General features: G+C 43.2%; 1 protein-coding gene across 1 annotated transcript in view; it reads right to left on the reverse strand.

The window, feature by feature from the left end:
• Positions 1 to 24,075, reverse strand: part of cdh23 (cadherin-related 23) — a gene marked incomplete at both ends in the record, with an annotated part of 149,104 nt that overhangs the window by 71,493 nt on the left and 53,536 nt on the right. Inside the window, 3 exons of the mRNA XM_079229992.1 lie at positions 3,105 to 3,293; positions 5,134 to 5,246; positions 20,547 to 20,625. Coding sequence (XP_079086118.1) covers positions 3,105 to 3,293; positions 5,134 to 5,246; positions 20,547 to 20,625 — 381 coding nt within the window. The remainder of the gene's footprint in view (positions 1 to 3,104; positions 3,294 to 5,133; positions 5,247 to 20,546; positions 20,626 to 24,075) is intronic.

The raw sequence follows: 24,075 nt of genomic DNA on the forward strand, positions 1-24,075 counted from the left end.
CAACAGACGGAAGAATCAGTCCGTAACCACACCTACATCTTGTCTTCTCATTTAAATTTGCCTTCATCTCCACTACATAAAGCCCGCACTGGACTGTTTCACATTATGTTAACGGCCATTTGAATGCAACATGGAGTAAATCCCCATTCACTGCCCACAGAGCTGTGCACAGTATGTCCGACTGGGATGATTACCCAGCCGGTGAAGAAGGTCGAAACCGTGTGCTTTAATCATTACAGTGTGTGTTTTATGAGAGCGCGAGAGGAGATCATGTGATCTTAAATGGTGTCTGATTTAAAAATGTTCTGCATTGAGGTTACTGGATTAGCGGTTATATGAAATTACGATTAATCTCCAAGAGAGACATACAAACTTCATGCGTCTCTTACTTCTCTTTTCCGAAAAAGATAAATCTCCAAAGTGCAAAGGCATCGTGGGTAAATATAAACAAAGTCAGGGTTTAAAATGACATCACAGCCCTGAGAAGCCTGTGGCTGTCATGAGCTGAGAACGCATCTCTAGATCCCCGCTGTCGTGATATATAAAGCTGCAGGGCGACCAATCATGTAACCATTGTGGCAGACAGAGGAAGACGAGTGGAGGTGGTCGATTGGCATTATGCTGGCGGTTGAAATAGCCCCCTTGTTTTTGTTTTCATCTCTGGGAGAACCATTGTGGCTGATGACTCCTATTTAAAAGACCATCCAATATGCAGGGATGTCACCTCAAACTGCCCATAAACGTAATTGCCCGTCCATTTGCTCCTGCCTTTAGAAGCCCCCAATAAAAGCACCCTGTCAGGCGCGACTGCCACAAAGTTTAGTGACAAGTTCCAGCAGCAAAAGTTTTATAGATGCTCAGTGAGCAGAAGAGGATATGAGGAGAGCGACAGACGGAGAGAGCGGTAACTACCACTTGTGTCATAGTCTAAGAAATGAAATGTCTGCCTATAATCCCTCGCACTTGGAAAAAGTGAGATTAGAGCACAGGTGTAGCGGGGTGTGAACGAGTGTATGTATTGGCACTGACATGCAGGTTTAAAGGATCAAAACAGCAATACAAAACCGCAAGACAAAAAACAAAACGTCTCGAAGATTTTACTCCTCGGAATGGATGTATGTGTGGCAATGCAAGACTCGTAGAGCACGGGCTATTTCTGTGTCTCCAGCACACGACTTGAGAGCACAACAGCATTACACATTTTTTGTGCGAAACCCTGCTTCCTTGAGCTCTTCCTGATGCATTTTGTTCTGTTCGATTATGATGAATAAGCAGTCAGCGGTGACTGCAAATGGACTGGTTCTGAGGAAGTGCTTTCTAATGCAGCATCTCTGGTGAATCTGGTTAAAATCATCCCGAAATTATCATAGCTTTTCCTCCATTTGCGGTGAGCAATCTTAGCTTGGAGATGCTGTAATGTGAAGTGGCTGGGTGCCTCCCCAGACTGTGTGCTGCTTTCCATGGTGTTAAATGTTGAGTGGTAGCCTCCAGAGGAACCTCCTATCGCACGCCAGGTGTCTGGGTCGTCACCCCGCCTGAGTGCAATGACGCACTCCTCTGCCTCGTCACCGCAAAACTCCTGCTATCTCTCCTTAATGTGCTTCCTTTCTCTCCTGTTCTCCCCGTTGCTTCCTGCTCCACCAATTATTCAGACTTCTGGTTTTGCTCTGTTGCAAACTACTTTCTGTTCAACTATTTTCCTGAGAGTTCCTCCTTTCCTCTCCTCCCCTCATGTCTGTCTCTCTTTTCTCTCCACCTCTTTCTCTATCCACTTGACTTGTAGTTATCTGTCAAATTCCACCCTGGCGGCTGCTGTGCCTGAATCAATCAGAGTTGACTAGCTTTCGGCTTATCTGCACCCTAGGTGATTGATTTTCCTCGTTAGGTATAATTTGATGCTCTATCCCATCTCTTCCAGAGCAAATTAAATTGTAGTCGAGTCCAATGCGCTGGTGTGAGCGAGCGTGTGCACATGTGAGAGAGGAGGAGAGAGAGTGAGAGCTAGAGAGAGTGGCAGAGCAAGCCTAAAGTGAAATAAGTGGTGTGTGTGTGTGAGAGAGAGACTGTGTGTCACCACAGTACATTGATAGATACAACTAATGGAACATAGCGGACACACTAAAGCGTGCTGTTGTACATGGCTGCTGACAGTCCACACACACACACACACACACACACACACACACACACACACACACGCTCTTTTTTGCTCAGCCAGCTGACTTTGTTGGAAGATCTCATCTGGTTAAATTAAGAATGGGTATCTGCCGATATTGAGAGTCTAATCTGGTATTTACTTAAATGTTGGCATTGAAATAGCATCTTTACACAACTTAATCCGACATGCCTTATTGTTTGTGAGATAGCTAAACATTTAATTATGTGATATTATATGAAAAAAAGACTCAAATGGGAATCAATCAGCTGGAGAAAAGATGTATTACTTTGTTGGTGTTGTTGGACTAGAAAAAACACTTTGTTGTTAGTGGTGTTTCAGAGTGGAGGCTCTTCCTTCAAATATGATTGTTGCCAGACTACAGCTGCAGAGAGAACTTGAAGCAGACAACAGACAAGCTGCATTTTGGCCTGTCGTCAAATTACTCATGGCATTAACGTTAATTCCATTAACTGCTGCCGGCTACATTCATCATTTCAGACGGTGAAAGTGACGATGAGAGATAACAGATTCATTAGTGTTGGAACGCAGCAAATCGGTGTGTTTTACCAACCTCTGCGTCTTCATTAGAGTTACTCGCACCACTGCGGCAGAATAATAATAAAAAAAATGTTACCTTCATAAAGTAAAATGTAGAGGTTGATGTTCGTTAAGGAGAACAAAGCTGCAACACCAGCAGGCCGAGGTGGACAGAACCACAGAGTATACTAAAGAGAAGATCAGATTTTGATCTGGTCTATTTTATCCGATACTGGTTTGTCCGTATTGGACCAGATAAGGATTCTTAGGACCGGCTTGGGACATTTCTACGAACAATCAAGTGATACTGAGGCAGCATGCTGTCAGTGCAACCTTATCTGGATGAGAGTATCAGCCCAATGCCAAGAATGCTGTGACTGTGCCAGCCACCAGGACATGATCCACCCACCTCGTCCTTGTCTTCAGCCTGGATGAAGAGGGGAAGGGCAAAGCCCACCTGGGCCAGTTCAGTGATGAGGACCCGATACTCAGAGCTGTTGAACGTCGGGGCGTTGTCATTCTTGTCAATTAGCAGGATGGTAAAGGTGGTCTTCACTGTTGCGTCTGATGGACTGCGATCCTCTTTCAACTCTGTGGCCTTGTAGAGAGTAACAAAGGGGGGAGAGAGAGATTTGATTGTACTGAAAATGTAATTTTGGATGGAGGTGGTCAGCACGCAATCTCAGCCAGGTATTTACAGCTGGTCATTTATTGGATCAAAAGGTGGACAGACGGACTCAAAGCAATCATAGAAATAGGCTCAAAGTGAGGGCAAGAGAGGGCCAGCGCATGTACATCCACATACATACACACACACACACACACACACACACACACACACACACACACACACACACACACACACACACACACAATGAGATTTAGGAGAAAGGAGTCCCGTTAAGAAGACACAATTATGCACTCTCGGCTTCTGGCTGCCTGAGTATTGAAGATGTGCGGCCCCTGAAATGGGAAAAAAAATAGGAGAGACAGAAATGACTGGACATCTGTGGTCTTTTATTGATGGAAGAGTGTCACAAGCAATAGGAGAAGCAGCAGCAACACCATACTGGTCTCTGGGTAATCAAGGTAGTTTAGTCTCTCTTGTCCCAAAGCCAGTGAATCATTTGACCTCCACCTCCTCACGCTCAGCACTATCTAAGCTGCCTGAAGTTGAGAAATTAGTTGTATTACTATAGCACACCGTAATCAATAGTAGCACCACCTAAGAAAGCACAAGCAGAGAGAGGGAGAGAAAATGTAGTGGGAAAAAAATCCATATCTTATAAATACATTTTTTGGGCATCGTTTTTTTCCGGGTTTTTTTTCATTTTCAGCACTTTCGCTTATTCTACTTTTCTTCTTTGTAATTATTGATTTCAATTAAAAAGATATACTGAGGGTGGAATATGTAAGCCGGCATCTTTTTTTTTTAATCAAAACCCAGTTGTATCACAATGTTGTATTTCTCATACACAAATGTCATACAACCTGCTTTTTTCTGAGCAATAATCGCAGCTAAATGAGTAAATACACGAGTGCTGGTGAAACCATTAGGTGCTCTTAGGGGCCATTTATTGTGCTGTGCAGGTGTAAAACATTTCACTTGACATGCCATCAAAATCCCCAATGTAACATAGCAGTTACACGTCTTTGATCCAAATCCTTCCACATTCAGTTGCACTTGGAAATCCATTTCACGGACCCTCTCACACCCTGTGGGAAATACTTGGTGTACAATACTGGAAGAGAAAAATGCCGACAAAAAAAAGAAAGTGTGTGTGGGGGTGTGGACAAGGTGGGAAGGGTGGGGGTGGGTGAGAGGGCAGGACTGACATGCTAAAAAGCCAAGTGAGATAGACTCTATGCTCAGAGGAGACAGTGGGATTGCACTGCACCTGCGTCAAACGGAAGCAAAGCGAAACAGAGGGCGGAAACAAAAGAGCCCTAAGCGTTGAGGAGGACTCTAAATCCTGTTCCTTTATCTTGTCCTCCTCTGCTCCCCTCGTCCTCCCTGGCTGCTGGCTGTTCACTGAACACAAACCTCCAAGTGGGACATTATCACAGAATCACAAAACACACTGTCTTCACTGACGAGCCCAATAAAGGCACTTGCATTTTGTCTGCACCACATCTGTGCAAAAGGCTTATTGACACAGCGTCTTTAAACACATATGATACTGCAGGAATATTCTATTTAGTCAATCAAGTATTGCACTTTGAAATCTTTCTTAATCATAGCTGTGTGTATCGCGGTACAATGTGAAGCACTGCATTGAGCAGGTCTTTTGAGGCTATATCAAACCCAGACACTGCATTGATTTAACACACTATCATACTGTATCAAAGCCCTCTCTTGATCCACAGGCGAAACAGACTTTCGATCCCTTCTCTTGCCTGCGACAGTCCCCGCGGCCGCCTCTCATTCAGTAGCTCACCTTGACAGTGAGAGAGAATCCTGCTGAGTAGAGTGGGTTTTCCCTGTCCAGCTGGCCATTCACTGTCAGAGACCCGCTGATGTAGTCCAGGGCAAAAACGCTGTTGGTGTTCCCTGGTAGTGGATGGATGGGGAGAGAGAGAGACAGGGAGAGAGACAGATATAAGAAAAAGTCAGACGAACAAACAAAACTGGCGTTGTGGATAATTCAACATAACACCTGGGACGCTGCGAGGAGCCTCTGGACGGGAAGGTGGTGGACATTCATGCAATATGGATACAGCTTTTGCTGTGCTGTCCTTTGTCTCTCTACCGGCCTTTGGCTGACCCACCACCTCCAACCTGTCCACACTCTCCTGCAATTCCTTTATTTCATCTGTCACTGTCTGTCTTCACACCACTGCTTCCATTTCTTTTCTTCACTGGGTCAGTGTTAAATCTCACTCACGGGATTCACGTTGTAGCCGATTCATTTTCTCTGTCAATATTGAAAACACAGTGTGCTTAATGAATTACTTTAAACCAGCGAAGTCTCTGCTGAGAATACAATCCCAGCCCAAATTTTGAAACACGAGACACAATACCATCTTTTTTATTTTGGAGCTTTGAAGTGATGGACTACTAATGTTGACACAAGTTCATTTACATCACTTCATGTGGGCTGATGAATTGCATTCACTTTGCTATAGTCTATGCACCATTCGAAGATGAGCGTTTCAAATGATGAACACAGCACTGTTCTCATTAATACATGTGCCTGGTGTTCACTACTCACTTCAACTACGCTTCTCACATTTTCTTATTCCCCATCTTCTTTTTAAAACTTCTCATGAACGTTGTGGCCTCTCTCACACACTCAGTCTCACTCCTCTCTCTCTCTCTCTCTCAGGCATCTTGTGGTTGTGGCTGCATGCCTGCTAATTGCACCCAGCAGAGGGAGACAACAATCGCCCTCACCTCTCCACTCTTAATGAACCGTCTACCTGAACTCTTAATGAACACTCCACCTGAACTGCACAGTGTCTCCCCCTCACCACTCCACCGGCTCTGGAGATCCCCCTCGGTCAAGTCAGACGAATCATGTCTCCTTTAAAAACACTGAATGCCTTCACAATTTCATTGGGATTCTCTGCGTCGTATGAAGCCTGAGGAAGTCCCCGTGCAATCTTGAGATAGTGGCAGTTCGTACATGAGAATGTTATCAGAGCGATCTGCACGGTGCAGCAAACAATGGAGCAGACAGAGCCGTATGAGTCAGGTCCACCTGGAACTAATTAATTTATGCCTCGTCAATACAGACCGCTCTTCCCAGCTGACAGCACAGCAGCTCTTCTGTGCTTCCACATACTTTATGTTTAATGGGATAATCTCTGGATAAAAAAAGAGCAAACATGCTGAGTGAACTCATTCTTGTCTCAGCAAAAGTACAAAAAAATGTGAATGTACTGCATATACACAACAAATAGAAGGTTAAGAGGCAGGGTGTGTTTAAAGAAGAAACATAAACCTGTAATGTACATAATATAATGTATGTAACACAGATCGGGTCACATCCTGACCCGCCGAGCACAGCAAAGGCGCACTGCTCAAAAGGGAGAAGGGAGCATCATTGCAAAACAGAATGCGTCACAATAATCGTTTTATCTCGATTATCTGGCCTCATAATCGTTGGAAGCGTAAATCTGTGTGTGTGTTTTAGTTCACTCTTGGCAATTACAGATGTTTTTAAATAAGGAGATTGCAAACATATCTGTTATAGGTTATTCACTTTGGCATATTACACAACTTCCTAGATGGCAATGATCTAAATTGAGAGTGTGGAACTTCCCATGCAAAGCTAGTGTCTCCCTGATAACGGCTCTTATCAACTCATTCACTTGCTTGTCTTTAATGGCATTAACCAATCAGCTGAAATGTTACTTTACTTTTCTCTTTAAAAAAAGACAGGCTACAACAACTGCACCGTTTCACAAAAAAAAGAAAGTATAATGTTAATATACACATGTGAGCCATTCATTCTTTACATTATTTGTTCATTGATTATTTCACTGTGATTATGTTAAATATGTTACTTTAAATTCAAATCTGAAACGACATTGACTTGTAGAAATATAAAAAAGTATATCTTATGTGAAAAGTTATTTTTCCCAGTACATGGGAGAATATGTAAAGTGTAAAAACCAATTCAAACATGCCTCCTGTTCTGTGAATCCACATGGCATTTTCCCAGTACTCGTTTGTAAGTGGGGCATAGTATGAACTCTGAGCTGCACTTTGAGGGATTAAGAATGACTTTCTTTCAGATAGTTTGAAGTAATAGCTGAGGTCCAGACTCCGGAGAGTCAGATGGTAAGTCCACAGTGTACAACGGCTGGGGTCAACAGATTAACCCATGCCTGTGTTCCCCACACCCCATGCGCTGCTCTATTATTGCCCTACCTAGCCTGGAATAGAGAGTTCACAGTGTTGCTGTAGAGATAGGAGGCAGGCCAGCAGAGAGAGCAGCGCCCCGGGGTAATTAGCCTGGATTGAGGCCAAAAGGTGGCGAAAGGGAGGCAGGTAGAAGGGACAAAAACTACTGCTGATTATACCCACCTTGCATAATCTATTCAATTGTGGAACTGGAGGAAAGTGATAATAGGAACATGGTGTGATTCCTGCAATCAAATTCGAATAAACTTAACATACACACACGTTTACAAGAATCTACAGTAAATCCATACTTTAAACTTTGCGATTATACAGAGCGACTGGTCATTGTTTGACTCTGCCTTCAAGTCACCGATTCAATTTCTAATCAATTTGTGTTCTAGTTATACACCGACAGTTGAGATTTGGTTAGTTTTTTGCACCAAAAGAACTCGGTTCGTAAAGGTTCGGGTTGACTTTACTGGTTAAAGAGAAAAACCTCAATCAGGATTAAAAGAAAACAATGTTGATAAGGAATGTGTAACGAAAAGCAAAGCTGTCTCTTGTGTTGAAGAACCAGTGTGAAGGATTTAGTGGCTTCTAGCAGTGAGACTGCAGATTGTAAGTAACTGGATACGCCTCCGCTCACGCCTCCCTTTCAAGCGCGACAGAGAACTACGGCGGTCTTCAGATAACGTTAAAACACAAATGGCCCCCTCTCTAGAGCACAGACTGTATATAACAAGTGGCCGTAGTCATGGTGACTCTACCCATTGGTCTGTGGACTGCCGCTTTGAAGCCATGGCCGTCGTAATCTTGGATTATGGCCATCGCCATCTTGGCGTTTTTTCCAACCAAGGAACGGAAGTTATATATTCCATATTTGGAATGCAGAGGAGTGATGTAGTGGCGCTGTTTTCGGCTCCGGGAGCGGCAGCAATCTGTCAATCACCGTAAGCACGCCCTAAAGCACCTTCCGCTTTATGTTCTATTTTACTCTAAATGGGACCATAATTTACGAAATGAACATCATGCTATATTGAAGACTTGAAACTAGCGATTGAGACCATAAACTCATGTTTACAATGTTTACTGAGGGAATAAATCAAGTGAGCTATAGAGTCATTTTCTCATAGACAATCTGACTTATTTTTGCAACCAGAGGAGTCGCCCCCTGATGGCCATTACAAATAATGCATTTTTAAGATACCGTCTTCACTCGGCAGGACCGGAGGTTTGCCGCCTGCTCGAGAGCCAGTATTTGGTTTGTCCATTCTGGGCTACTGTAGAAACATGACCCATTCCCACCCACTCCCTGGCCGTTTCTCAATATGCGTTCTTCTCTGTACTTGTGTTCTCGTGGACTCGTGAAACGTCATCAGTCGCGGCCCAAGTACGGTTCCAATTCAAAAGTCCGCTTCTCGCCAAGAACGGTGAAAATGCCCGGATGTGACTTGATCCGCCCATTTTACCGGGGATGCATCAGAGCAGACTTGAGCGTACTTGAGAGAGCCAATATCTCAGAATGCATTTCGAACCAGACTTTTTGAAATGATCCGCTGGCTCCGATGTCTCCGTATCGATTAAACATGAGTTATAATTCGGTTTCGAGGATTTAACAAGAACAACATTATTATTTATTCACAGTCACATTAAATCAGTTTGACTGAGGGAAAGGTTTATAACTTAAGATTGTAATTTAACTTTTACTTTGAACTACAGCGGTGTCTTATTACTTTTGACCAAATTGTTTGCAATTATATGTGTATATATATAAGTATATATATATATATAATACATATTTATAAACATATAATATATACAATTATATGTGTATCTATATAAATATATAAGTATATATATATATATATATAAAACACATTTATAAACATGTTATATATACAATGATATGTGTATCTCTGTGAAACCAGTACAAAAAAAGCAGGGTTGTCATATTTTGTTTGACTGTAAAAATACTTTACAGTGAAGAATCAGAGTTACTCATGACAGCAACAGCTGAGGTGGTGACGTCATCAAGTCAGCTGCTGATCCAATTGCAGAAAGACCGTCCTGCGTCCTCCTGTCTTTGAGAGTCTGGACTCTCAAGTCCAGACTCCAAGTCCAGACTCCAAGTCCAGACTCCAAAAGTTCACAAGTCCGTACTTGTGTACTTGGGTATTGAGAAACGGCCGCTATGTAGATATGAGGGGCTCATTCTAAAATAACGAAAACACAACCATTGTTGTTTTCTGGTGATTATACACTAATATTTCATTTAGTCTCTGCCAATAGAAGTAGAAAAACCCACACACTGGTTGTTTAAAGTCTGATGTTTTGTGGCTCTAAAAATAATGTGACACTACTAGAGGGCTTTGCCACTTGAACATGAACATATGTTGTTTTCACTAGACCATTTGCTGAAACTACTGATGCTCGCATTTTGTGGGCCAAGCTGCTTATTAGTATCAGTTTGTCATTGTAAGACTGAACTTGGAAAAAGAAAATGTCATTTTACATCATGCACCAGTGAATATAAGGTGACACATTTCTTTTTTTTGCCTGGATGGGAAGGGCCGGCAGAAAGTGGATGTTGACAACGATTGGTAGGGGTGGTAGGGGTTAGCCTGCACCAGGGACTCAGACCCACTCAGTGTGGGCGTCATGCCTCTAAATTGGTTTGTCAGCTTCAGCGGCCTGACTTACATGCCAATTTACTCCAACAGCCGCTCCTTACTCGGACGACTGGGCGCTCACCTGGCCAGGCCACGAGTGGCGTTTGTACACAAACGCACGCGCACTTGCAAAAGTGGTGTGTTGCGATGTACATGTGCAGAGTTACAGCAGACCTGTTGGTCCTGCTCTCTGTATGCATCCGGTAAAAAGGCTCCGACTCACAGCTTCAGGTTCCACAGAACGGCCTTCCACCTCAGCTCCGCTGTGTCGAGCTTAACCAGAGAGACAGACTGAAATTACACAGTGACTCAGAGGTCCCACTGAGAGAAAAATATAATCATATTCTAATTGCTGACAGAAAGTGCTCTCCAGTGATCCTACAGGACACTGTGATTAGACCCTGAGGGGGTGGAAATTGCTGCGCACATATGACCACACTCCAATCCAGTAGAAACACTTCGTATTTGCATTTGATATTCATAATATGTGGAGGTGTTTACGTCTTCCATGTGTGTGTTAAGGTATTTCTATCCTGAATTCTTATGTAGATAGAGTATAAAAAGTGTGTGTGTCAGAGTGCATGTGGCGTTAACTGGCAGAGTTTGATTCTATGATGTGAGACTCCGGGGGATAAGCTGCGCTTTCACATTACCGACAGTACTGGACTGGAAAATGAGAAACCATGCCATGATTTTGTCTAGTGTGGAGTACACACTCAAATGCACTCACGCACACACGGCTAAATAAATGCCCATGAGCATGTACGACGCACACTCAAACTCAGACAAACAGGCATTATTTCCTTGTGGTGCAAATTTAGTAAGTGTGCAATAGCTCCAATAGCTACTACTACAATTATGTGACAAAAGTAATCCAAATAATTTGCCTCATTGAATGATCTCAGTATTACCAAAAGCATAAAGCAAAGCACGGGTGGGGATTTCATATTATCTATTGACAAACACATTTACATTCTTGTGCCACGAACAATGAAATGGAGGCTCATTTACTGAGAAAAGGTTGCTCATTGAAATTCTCTCCTCTACTCACAAAGAGCAAAAGAGTGAATGCGGAGACAGAGAGGGGGAAATGGATCAGCCAGAAATAGGGAGAGTTGTATCGTGTCACACTAGTGGAAAACATGCATGTGTAGCTAAATGGGGATTGCCCAAGAGAACAGAAATAAGGCATTTGATCTGATGAGTTCAATCGGTGGGCGCGACAAGTGGATGACAATGACTTTCTCCGAGCAATGAGCTTTTGAGGACAGCCGAAGCAGGAGTTCTCTAAGTGTAATCGCCATGACTAAGTCAGTGACAACTGTTTTCTCTAGTTTGTGACAACACCATGGGGGCGCTGGATCATTCCAGTAATGTGATATGGCATGCAGCCAGTGCTCAGAGTCTTGGGGCTAAGATTTTGTGTACTTTGCTAAATGTACACAAATTAGTGTCACTTTTAAGGATTACGCCGAAAGGCAAATCATGTTGATGATGAGGTTTTAGTTATTGTCTTCGAACTACACTCACCTTCAAATCCAAATGAACGGTGTCTCAAATACACTGACTCGCTTGTGCATATGCTCGTCTGTGCATTGCCACACACGACTCAGCGTATGACAGCTACCAGTGCATTTTTGTATGTGCTTGTGTGTGTGTGATGCGGAGTGATAATGGCCCTGTGGGTGTCTTGCCATTGGCAGACGAGCTGCACTTCATGAATACTCAATGAAGTAGTTTCATCAAAAGTTTTTCTTGAAAAAAAAAAAAAGGGTTCAAGGACAAATATTTCTTAGACAATACATCGCAGATGAAAGGAACTTTTCTTTTTTGCCCATGGTGTCACACTGTAGTTGACACAGCTGGATAGATGCACTGCCGCTGTCATTAAGGAGTTGTGGGTCTCAGTTATGACTACAGCTCCTCTTGCTGCATCCAGAGAAGGGCCCGTTTATCAGACCCCTCCCTACTGTCTCTTGAATTTGGAACAGATGTGTTGCTTTCGTGGCCACCTCCGCCTTGTGACAAAATGGTATCTGCTTTTTCAGCAACGAGTCACCCCGAGGAACGGTGCGTGATTGTGCTGAGAAAACCCACGACTGCAGCTGTGATGGGACACACTGCGACAGGCATTGAAGCCAAAGTTCCACTGAATACAGCTTTGACACTGGAGTAGCAGGATAATTCAATTTCAATGTATTTGTATCGCGTCAAATCATCAACAGATATTATCTCAACACACTTTTCCTATAGAGCAGGATCAGACCATACAGTACTTTATATTTTACAGAGACCCAACATTCTCTCGTGATTAAGAACAGGTGCAACATTGATAATAAAAAACTCCCCTTTAACGGGGAAACCTTTGGCATAGCCGCTCTGGGTGGCTGGCCATCTGCCTCGACCAGTTGGGTTGAGAGAGAGAGAGAGAGAGAGAGAGAGAGAGAGAGAGAGAGAGAGAAATACAGTTATATAACTCTCTCTTTGATACTACTGGGACTTGAGTAAACTAAAGTGACTGCCTTGTGGTTGTATGCCACTGTCAACTGGTGAAGTTGCAGTTTACATTCATGTGTCCAAAATGTCCTCACTTCATCATATTATCATACTTGAAATTTTGCGAGAAATTGTCATATTTAGCATATGAATTTAAAACATATGATCAAAAATCTGTTTTGTGCCATGGCATTCTCACGAGAGAGGACAAGACGGACAACATGAAAACATAATGCCTCTGGCAAGTCGCTGGTGCTGAGGCATAACAACCTCAGACAGCGATACCACAAAGGATGGGCACAGAGTGTACCAATTGTGCTGTAATTGATAACATGCCATTTACATTTGTGAAGGGTCAGTAATGTTTTATCTCTATCCGTGGCCCACAGCACACTAACTGAGCGTGTTTGTTGTGAAAAAGGGTGTATGAGGTTCATTCCCAACCTCAAAGACACTCCACCCAATGAACCACCAGGAGTTGCCTGTTCAGAGACCAGGCCATGACCCCACACCTGCTTCCCAGCAGCCAAACAGTCTGCCAGGATTAACAGAACGCCAGACCAAGCCGGGGGTATAGGCAACCAGGTCTCTGCAACGCAGCTTAATAGCTCGCCTCTTCTCTCTGAGTAATGGTCTACTTACTATCACACTTACTTAGATCAAGCGGTACTTCAGATTCCTCAGTGCTTCTTGACCTTCTCTTGACCTCGGTTTCCAGATGCCACCGTAAAAGCTGAACTGATTCCCAACCTGGTCACAGACAGAAGTATCGACCCACAATCTTCAGGTCTCATGGAAAATAATCAAACTCAGAGCTATTGATCGCTGGCTTTGATCTGTCAGATCAAGGTGTCACATTTTCTCTTTTAAACAGAACATTGAGCTGGCAGTGTAGTCTTATCTCTTCACTTTGTGTGCATTTGTGTAATGTGTGTCTGTGTCTCTATGAGTGGACTATAGTTAACCTTGCTATCTGATTTTTTTTTTGCAGTTTGCTGGACGATACAAAATCTGTTTCTGCACGCTTTGTACGAAACAACAGCTGGTTGGAAGGCAGAGAAAGATGAAATTGGGTTTGGCGTCTGGAAATGTGCTAGTTCAGAAGCTGAGAGTTTAGGATGACATCACTCAGAGCCAGAAGTATCCCCTTTATCCCGTGAATGAAAATAAAGGAGCACCTCTAACACTGATAGATAAAGCTGGAATATATATGTTATGGATATAATATTGCTTCTAGAGGGCAACAACCCATGAAGATTAAGAGCAATGTGGAGGATACTGATTCAACTTTTAATGTAATGAATCGTTTCTTATTTTTGTTGCATGTTTTCTTATTCTTCTAATCCAATACACTTCTTGGTAAATTCAGCAAATATCTCCTCACGGTCCACTAGCTGTCCGCTCTGTTTGTGTGATGGGGAGAAAAAAAAGAGACGTTCATACACAAGCCTGGCTCCTTAAATAGGAAATGCTATGGATTTGTTTTATGCAAAGCTTCTACTGAGGTTTTCTAATGAAGCTTTGAATGTCAGTCCCCCTAAAAAAAGACTTTGGGACATTCAAGGAAGGTGTGTATTTGTCTGGCTGTTATATATATATATATATATATATACATATATCACCAATCTTTCTCCAGAATTGCCGACTCCAACTTTAATGTCTTGTTTTGTGTAATTCTGAGGTATTTAATCTGAATTCCTAGTATGAACTGTTAAGTGCATTTATCTGTGGGACATGGGCTGACTGAAGAAACCTTTTGATCCTCTTTTTCTCCATTAATAAAATGTAATCCAAATGAGGAAACCTGCTGTACTGTATGAAGCCTATATCATAGCTCAGTGAGGTCTGGACTTGATTGTGAACTGCGAGGCTCTACCAGAGTCGACTAGACTTTGAATTGTGTTGTGATCACTGTTCCACAGACTATCTGCCTTCTCTCAGAGATTACATAGCAACACGCTCCGGAGAGCCTCGGAGCGTCTAATTGAAAACCCAGAGAAATCCCAGCGATGCGGCAGTCACAATAAGAGCTCCCCATAGAATAACAGGTATTAGCCTTGTCCATATTACAGCATGCCTGCAGATACGAGTTAGGTATTATGGAATCGGAGCATCTGGGCGTAGCAGCAGTGGAGGATAGAGATATATGTGAAAAGGCAGACGAGGGGAAATAATCGCCTTTACTACTTATCAGTTTGTCCAGGCGGGAAATAGCGTGGCCATATCCATCTGACCTGTATGGTAGGAGGAGGCTGGTACACAAGGCCAGTTGTCTCCGATAAACAGATCCCCAGCACCACAGGGTCGTCTGTCTCAGTCCTGTGGCAGAGGCCTGCAGGGCGTTCACATGCTGCCTCAGACAAAAGGCTGTGGAAGTCAGTGGATAACTGTGGCTATGCCGCGTCTTTGTCAGTGCATTATGTGGTCTCACTCAGTAGCCTCTGACAAACTTCTAAATACTGTAGGATACTTTAGTAAATAGAAAAATTGAGTTATCATCTTTTATCAATTTGGAAAGATTATTCTGCTTGGGTTGCTGCAAATTAAAATCCAATGCGGTCAGGCAAGAGAATGTGAGAACTAGGAGCGCGGCTGGCTTTGGGACAATTTATTTGCTGCAGTTTCCCAACACAGAGACGATGCAATGAGAGTGGAAGAATCATCTAAAAGGGAAGAAAAGGGTTGCGATGGAAAAGGGCTTAAAATGGGATTAGTTGTGCTTGCGTGTGACAAAAGCGATAGAAACAAGCACACAAAGATAAACAAGAGGCTGATATGAAAGGCTTGGGGGATGTCCTTTCATTCTATGAGCCGCTAGGCTGACCTTTATTCTGTTGTTCTTACACCATCATTACAACACAGTGGAGAGGCTACTCAAAGTTTACACAGGGGTTTAACTCTTATCCTAACGGACAGCAATCATTTTAAAACACTTGTTGGCCTCTAACTCTCCGTAATAGGACGCAGATGTAGTAAAGCTCTTTAAGAGACAGAAAGTTGATGTCCATGAGCCAAATAAGGGGTATTTTCATATTTCTGAGGAACCATACTCTGATTTGATCTGTTTTTCCCCCCTTCTTCCTCTGTCACTCTATCTCTTCTGTGCATGTGTGTGTATGTGTGTGTCTGTGTGTGTGTGATGGGGATCTATCCATGTAGGTATGCATGCTGACATCCCCTCATGAGCCTGTATTGTGTGCCCATTGTGCTAAAATGAGTGTCAGTCCCTCAGGTCGTTGGACTGGCCGAGGCCGTCTGTGCTCCTCGGTCGTCCTCGGGGGTGAGTTTAAGTGGATAATGACGAACATTTTGGGATTGTTTGTTGCTGCAGCTGTTGGCCAAAAGCTGAGGTGTAATACTCTCTGCATGTGAATAAAAGCTCATTGCTGAAATTAAATTATTTTATTGTCAAAATATATCCCCTGTGAACAACCGCACACATCTAATCTTTGCGCCAGTTCCATCAGGAGAAGTCAATGTCATATGTGATGGTCTGACGGTCGCATATACTAATTATTATTATTCTTTACAGTTTTGTTTAAACCACATGTGCGCTAGTAACTGTGACAGGAAAAGGTCTTCTAACATTCACTACGACTGGACTTAAAGAAGATACCTGCACCACTGTGGCATTGTTCCGCTATCCGCCCTGCTTTTCTTAATAAGCCAATTACGAGCATGAGCTGAGAACAGAACCTTCAAACAGGTCTTCATTGCTCAGTTAGAGCAGCTTTTAAAAGCATCACTTGGTATAATATTGCCCGTGGCCAAATTTGACTGACTCAGAAAATGTAATCAAAGAAAGATCCCATTTATTATTCCACAAAATGTTGAGTCATTAGGTGGTAGTTTCAGATTAAGGGGAAGTGTATTTGGATTTTACCACATATCAAATATTTGGTCGAACATTAGTAGTACCAGGAGGGAGCGAGGTAATGGCAATAATTAGCCGAGCACCTCTATAACTTTTGTTTGATCAATAATGATTTGTCAGCGACTCTGCAGAGATTTCTAACATAAAAAGGCTTACAGAAACTACAAATTCCATTATCCCAAAAAAATCCCCGACGAACATGATGTATTTTCAGTCCAGCAGGCTCTCACAGCAATCTACAGCATGCTGACGTGATCACTGGTGGATTAGAAGTGAACAAAACGATTATTTTCTTTACCTTGTTTGTTTCAATAGCTTTGCAAGCACTCATCACATGGTTAATGTAGCTTTTAAGCTGGTCTTTAGGCTTTGCTAATGATACGTACATCACAGCTCAGGGGTCTACATCATTAAGTATTAGATGCACATTTGGATGTCTCGGTTTCCCGTTGAACAAAAAAAGGAAATATAGGAGCAATTATAGCAGCATCTACAATGATGAGTATCAGGTCATTAAATCAATACTACCTCTGTTTAGGGCAACAACAGCCACTTTGGGCCTCCAACAAAATCCTTATTTTCATAATCAATGGTGAAAAGATTTATTATTGTTGGAGAATGTTGGGTCCGAAAATAAAATCCTCCAGAAAGCTCTGTTCAGCAGTGAGTTTACAGCCTTTTGATGTATAATGAGACCAGTAGGTCAGAGGTCCATGAAGGGGCACATCACACCCTGTGGACCAGGGATTTACCATCAGAACCGTCTTCCCCCCCAAATCTCCACCATCATAACAAACAATAACTGCAACACTGGAGGCAGAGCGCCGCTGTGATGCTATCTCTTGCACAGATCAAATCCCAGATACGCCCTCTGATTGGAGGAGGGAGAGGAAATCCTCATCTCCAGTTCTACAATCATTAGCATAAATCACAGCTGCAATTAAAACCTCGTTTATCTTAATTACTGAGTTAATGAGACGAGTCCCGCAGGAGTGAGCCGCACTCTCCGAGGACGACCGGGGCGAGGAGCGAGAAGGCGAGGGAGGAGTCACACACAAGTCTGCAAACAAGCACGCCCTCGCACTAATCTGACTGCAGCAGAGCACTATGAGCCTGGATAGACTGAGACATATGCAAAAGTACACATGAAGAAGCATGGCCACGCACACACACACACACACACACACACACACGCACACACAGAAAGTCATCCGACAACCTTACCCTCCCACCTTTATCTACTGGCACTGCATCACCCTTCAACTTCCATTATCTATCAAACTTATAATGATTTTATCAAGCCTACAGGCTCCATCTCCATAAGGGCTTAGTGCGGTGCTATAACTCTTGATTTTTCAACGACTGGGAATACATCGCAACACCTAATTAATGTCTTTTTAATGCTCTTCTCCTCTAGAGCTTAACTCAGCCCTTCAACTTTGCAGCAAACACAACACAACACAACACAACACACACACACACACACACACACACACACACACACAACACACACACACACACACACACACACACACACACACACACACAACAATACAACATGTGGCAGCAGATGGTAAGTAAGACTGAGTAGGTGTGTGCACTGAATAGGCACAAAGTGTTTATGGTGAGCTCCATGAAGAAGTGGGCTGGGCCGTGGACTGTGCATGCATGCATTGCAGAACAGACACTCACGAATAATACATGACTGCGCACATGTTCGCACGTAATGCGCACACACACACACACACACACACACACACACACACACACACACACACACACACACACACACAGGGTCAAATTCCTTCGTTCAGCAGTGAGGTCAGGCGGTGACTCAGCAGATGGCAGAACAATGACTATCTTCATCACCCAAAATGCCCATGGTGCGGCAGCTCAAGCAGTGCCAGCCCTTATCAGCCAGCTGGCCATACTGGAGGGACCGATGTCCTCCCATCCTGGCCATTCTGGGCTCGACAAGGGGCATGCAGAGTTTAAAAGGATACCGTCTACATGCTGTAATCCTCCCAGCTGGTGTTTATTATCACCATGCAGATCAATGTTTCAGACCTGGAGGATCTTCAAGGGATTGTGTGTCCTTCGGGATCCAGAAGTTGATTGTGATGAAAATGAACAACCTACAGGAGTATTAAGGCGGTATTACATCAGTGCACGGACCGCCGAGTCATAAATGCTGTGTTTTATCTTAATAGGAATATGGAGTTTAATAGAAGAGGTGGGCAGAAAGAGAGCTGCATCTTACAGGAACTTCCTAAAACAGCTGTCACCTGATCTTGTTTGTTGTTGTTGACAAGAACGACAGAAGACGTTTGGATCAAATAAGTAAATATCAGGTGACAAGAGTTGATAAAGACACAAATAACTCACAAAGACCCAGAGTGGAGGTTCAAATACATAATGTTTTGTTATTTGATAGTCAAGGTATTATCAAAAAGGATATAGCCATAACATATCCATTTCACCTTCTGACCTTTATGTGCCCAGTTATAACACCACAGAAAACCAGATGGTGCTACATACGTGCTACAGCATTAGTAATGTAGACAATGTTATTGCCATTTTACAGAGCGCTGTTAACTGAGTTATACTTACTCCATTACAAAATGACTGAGAGTAAGATAACCTGTTTATGGTGCAGACATGACAGTAGCATTAATCTGAGTTTTGACTTGATCTAGTTATAATCACAACACCCAAGTGCAGGTAAACTCAGTGTGTCCTTCTACATAGTTGCTCCATTTCTCTCTTTTTGCTTATTGTGGCTTCTTTCCAATGTAGCCCTGTGGCAACATTCATTTATTCATTCAAGTGCAGCACACGCTCCACAAACTGACCACAGTCAGTGCAGTGCACAGACGTTACCCATACCGTAGTGTTTGGTAACAGTTTGGCATTTTAACAGGAAGCCTCAAGTGGCCATTTGAGGAACTGCAGTTGTTGGATCTTCTGCGTAGGCTTCATTTTTCAGCAGTGGTGGTTGCTGCTTGTTGCAGAGGAATGTACTGGAAGGTCTACAGTTCAAATCTGAGAGGAATGCTCTCCTGGCAACATTGAAGCATTGTAAAGATAAACTGTCAGCAGGTGACAGAGTAAAACAGTGTGATTCAGAATAATGTCTCTATATTCATATCCTAGTGCAATGCCCATTCAAAACGTGTTCTGTTCAGAGCGGTCCGTTCGCTTGGCCTCTGGTATTGCTGCTTGCAGCTTTCTGGAGAACCGCTCAGCCAAACAACTTCACAATCGACACTGCGCTCCCTTTGGCCCCAAGCACTACACTCAAAGTAAATATGTCCATCAAGTTTCATGGAAATCTGTTCATGAGTTTTTCCAGATACCCTCCCGGCAGACAGACAAACAGACAAACGTCACATCCTTGGCAGAGGTACAAAAAAAACTCTTCAGAAGTATTAAAGCAGGATCACCTCTATGACCTATAGCAGTGCACAAACTGTAGGGTTCCCCTCGTCTCCTTACAAGTAAAACTCAGGTATAGTAACGCCAGCAAGTTATGGATCGTAGGAGGAGGCCCAGTGAGGCGGACATTATACCGACACCTAATGTCAGCGCCTTCTACCCAAACTGCATGTGTGACATATCTCATAACAACAATCAAACACAAATAGGCAACAGCAGAAAATCACAAGATCCCTCTTCTGCCGAAGGTTAAATATGTCACTCTGACAAACCATAATCCTGCTTCGTTAGCACGAGCCAATTTGTGAGTGACAACACTAAATGAAGGCTGACTTCCGCACAACTGCACCAAACAGTGATTAATAGCTGCTTACGGGCAAGCCTATTCTCCCATTCTGAGGCTGTTCTCTGCCGTTATTGACTGTTGTGCCTGATGAGACTTGTCTATTATTGCTGTGGGATTATGATAAGAAGTGATCGATTCACCTCTCTGTGCTGTGGATGTCAGATTGATTAAGTGACTCAGACCTGAGATGATGGTGTAGCCGATGCCTCTCGGTCGGCCGAGATCCTGGTCAATGGCTGTTATCTTCCTCAGCTCGTATCCCTGCAGACACACACACACACACACACACACACACACACACACACACACACACACACACACACACACACACAGTATAAACTGCATGCAAACTTCACAGTCACATTTATTAGCATTTCTACAGTATATTCCATCACAGTAAACAGCTATCGGCTAATGGAATAAGCAGATTCCTCTATTACTATTTTCACCCTTAGCACAAATATATGATGGTGGCCTTTATTATATTGTAAATATTTTTTGTTTTATATTTTGGCCTTCAAGATAAGTCTGTGACTGGATTAGGGAGGACCCCAAATAGTTGACGATTCAATCTCAGGAGCCTGATTCGATTCGATTCAATTCGCCTGATCTCAGTTGAATTGTCGCAGTGGCAAGGAAGTGAGGCTATGAAACAAAGGATCAACACACACACACACACACACACACACACACACACACACACACACATATATATATATATATATATATATATATATATATATATATATATATATATATATATATATATATAAGGGTGCTGAAAGTCAGATTTCACAGATAATTACTTGGTTTCGCCCAGTAAATCATGACATTTAGCCTATTATGGTTTAACCATATCAGCCTATTATTAATACTGTTAATGAAAATGAGAAAATAACTAATTTGCTTCGACCAGTCTCCATAGTCTGCATGCATATCACTATGATAGATAAAGCTGCACTATTCAAATTTGCAGAGCCAATCGGAGAGGCATCTTGGAGATGGCCTCAGAAAAGGCTAAATAACAACAACATAAGGCTGCTGTTTTAATGAAAATACATATATTTAATAAAAAGAGCAACCACATAAGAACCTAGCACTATCAGAGTCCTACATATATTTGGAATTTATAAATGATTATCTGTCAAAGTCAGCTTAGAAACAGCTGCTTGTTTGTAAATTCTATGTCGGGACATCCCGAAACTGGAGCATCAATTTGGAGGCACGTGTATTTCAGACAGCCATTTTCAAGTGAAGATCATAGATAAGCACATTTCTCACACAAACACACACAATTATTCTGAAATGTAGGAGCACTGTATTTCCAATGCACCACTGTCAATGAAAATAAAATCTGTAAAACTGGAACAAAGAGGCAAAGAGCATGAGGGCTGGCAAATCATAAACTATTTTTTTCATTATGGAGTGTTTTATTAGCTTTTCATTGGGATTTAGCTCTCTTTTCAGGCCACAAGTCCACAAAACCACAGTATGACAGTTAAAAAAAAAGAAAGAAAGAAAGAAAGAAAGAAAGAGAAAGCAGTTTGAAAAGTCTTTGATCCGCTGAGCTTTCTCAGCCTCCGTGCCTCAATCAGACACGGTGGTGATACTTAAAAACCCCTGTGCTGCAGTGAGAGATGGAGAGACCTATCCTACTTCAAAATGTTCTTCCTTCTCTCCTCCTCCCACCCTCCTTTGCTCCCTTCCTTCTCCCCCTTTGCTCACTCACTCACGTAAGCAAGCGGCCTGCCATTGATCCTGCAAATTCTGTCAAAGGCGTGTTTATGCTCCATTTCTGCCAAAGCATCTCCTGTCATTGACCAATTACAGCAGAATCAATTACAAACCTCTTAGAGACACAGATTCACACCAATCACATAGCTGAGAGGGAAACACACAGAAGATTCAGGGATGGATTAAAGCGGGATTTATGCCTGCCGCACCAAGTAAAGAAGATCTAAACGTTTCCTCGTCACTATCCCACATCAGCTTGTGTCCGTGTGACCGTCCTTGGTGAAAGTAAAACCGAGGCTTTAGAAGATAAATAAGAGACGAGTGAGGGGAAGAAGTGATGCTGAAGTAATGTGAGCAATATTCTTGAGCTGTCTACACAAGTGGAATATGTTCAATCAACCATCAAAAGATACAATACCCCCCTGCTCCTGCAAACATATAGAGACACACAAACACCTGCACACCGCCTGCTCTCCCCCTCTTCATCCTTTCATTTCTAGCTATACAGTGCATTACCCACCAACCCATTCTCCTTTTGCTTCTTTCTCCTCATTGATTTGACAGCCAAATTGTGTTTGCCCGTGAAGAAGCCGAAACGTCAGTCAGCATGGATTCACAGGTCTAACAGCTGAAAACCTTACCCTGTGATTTCAACTAGAAAAAACCCAAAATGTTTTACTCCTTTGTCAAAGTTTTCTACAGATGACGGGTTGATTGTTTCTCTGCGTCTGTCTTTCTCTTTTTCCCAGCTAAAGAGGAACTTAGAGAGACAGAGGCAGAAATATGGGGGGGTTCAATGTGTTTGAGTGTGTGTGCACTCACACCTTTGAGAAATGACCTATGACAGGGATCCAAGTTTGATATCCCTTTACGCGTAAATGTCATGGGCCTTGAGAACAGTTGACACTCGTTCCGTCACTGTACGCCCTCGGCTTATCACTGGCCAACACTGCCTAATGGAAATGACACATGCCTGTTAGAATAGCACATGAGGGCTTCTGAATTGTGTGTGTGTGTGTGTGTGTGTGTGTGTGTGTGTGTGTGTGTGTGTGTGTGTGTGTGTGTGTGTGTGTGTGTGTGTGTGTGTGTGTGTGTGTGTATAAGCACTAAGACACTGTTGGCCTGCATCTCTGTCTTTCTGTCTCACTTTAAGCACCGTTGTTATCCAGTCTGTATCTGTTGTGGGGTCACAGTGGCTCGGTAACAGATTTTGGTTGCACGCCTGCTGTGACCTCCCCTATTGCGTTGCACTAATAGGATTACACAGTGCCCCCTACTGTCAGAGGCAAGAAATACAACACTCCGAGGCAGTATTACTGAGGCTTAACGCTGCTCAGCTGCCGTGAGAGATGTGGAATCCATTCGCCAATGTCAACTTGTGATCCAACGTGATGGCGCTCCTTTTTAATTCACTCCGCTTTATTCCGTCACCTCACTTCTTCCTCTCTCCTTTCACCCCAACATCTCAATCCATTTCTCCCCCCCCCCCCTTCCTTCTGTTGTGACCTTCCTGGTGACAGTTGATGAATCAGAGAGTCAGGGAGACACCGGGCGTCGACTCCGTCACGCCCCGTTAATATGCATGCAAATGTAGCACTTGACATTTCTACTACAGCGCGATGCAGGCTGGGGACGAGAGATGTGCTGGTGGGGAGGACTGACTGGGAGGTGCGGGCGGGGGGAGAGGGGGCAGAATTAAACTGATAGAGAGCGAGAGAACAGAAATAAGGACGGACAGTATTATGCCCCTGTGTGTAATTCCCCCTCTACGAGTGGAAACATCAATAGCTGGACCATTAGCCACCTGGGAACCGAGTTTAGAGGGCTGAGTCAGGGGAGTGAACATAATGGTGTACAGGGAAACAGACACTCAGTGTATTAGACACCCATTAGAAAAGCTACTTGCACTAAAGACAAAGGTAAGGTCATGGTGAGACTCCACTGCTCAGCGCTTCATACTACACAAAGACGTCCTAC

The sequence above is a fragment of the Taurulus bubalis genome (genome assembly GCF_910589615.1).
Source record: "Taurulus bubalis genome assembly, chromosome: 14".
Classification (NCBI taxonomy): domain Eukaryota; kingdom Metazoa; phylum Chordata; class Actinopteri; order Perciformes; family Cottidae; genus Taurulus; species Taurulus bubalis.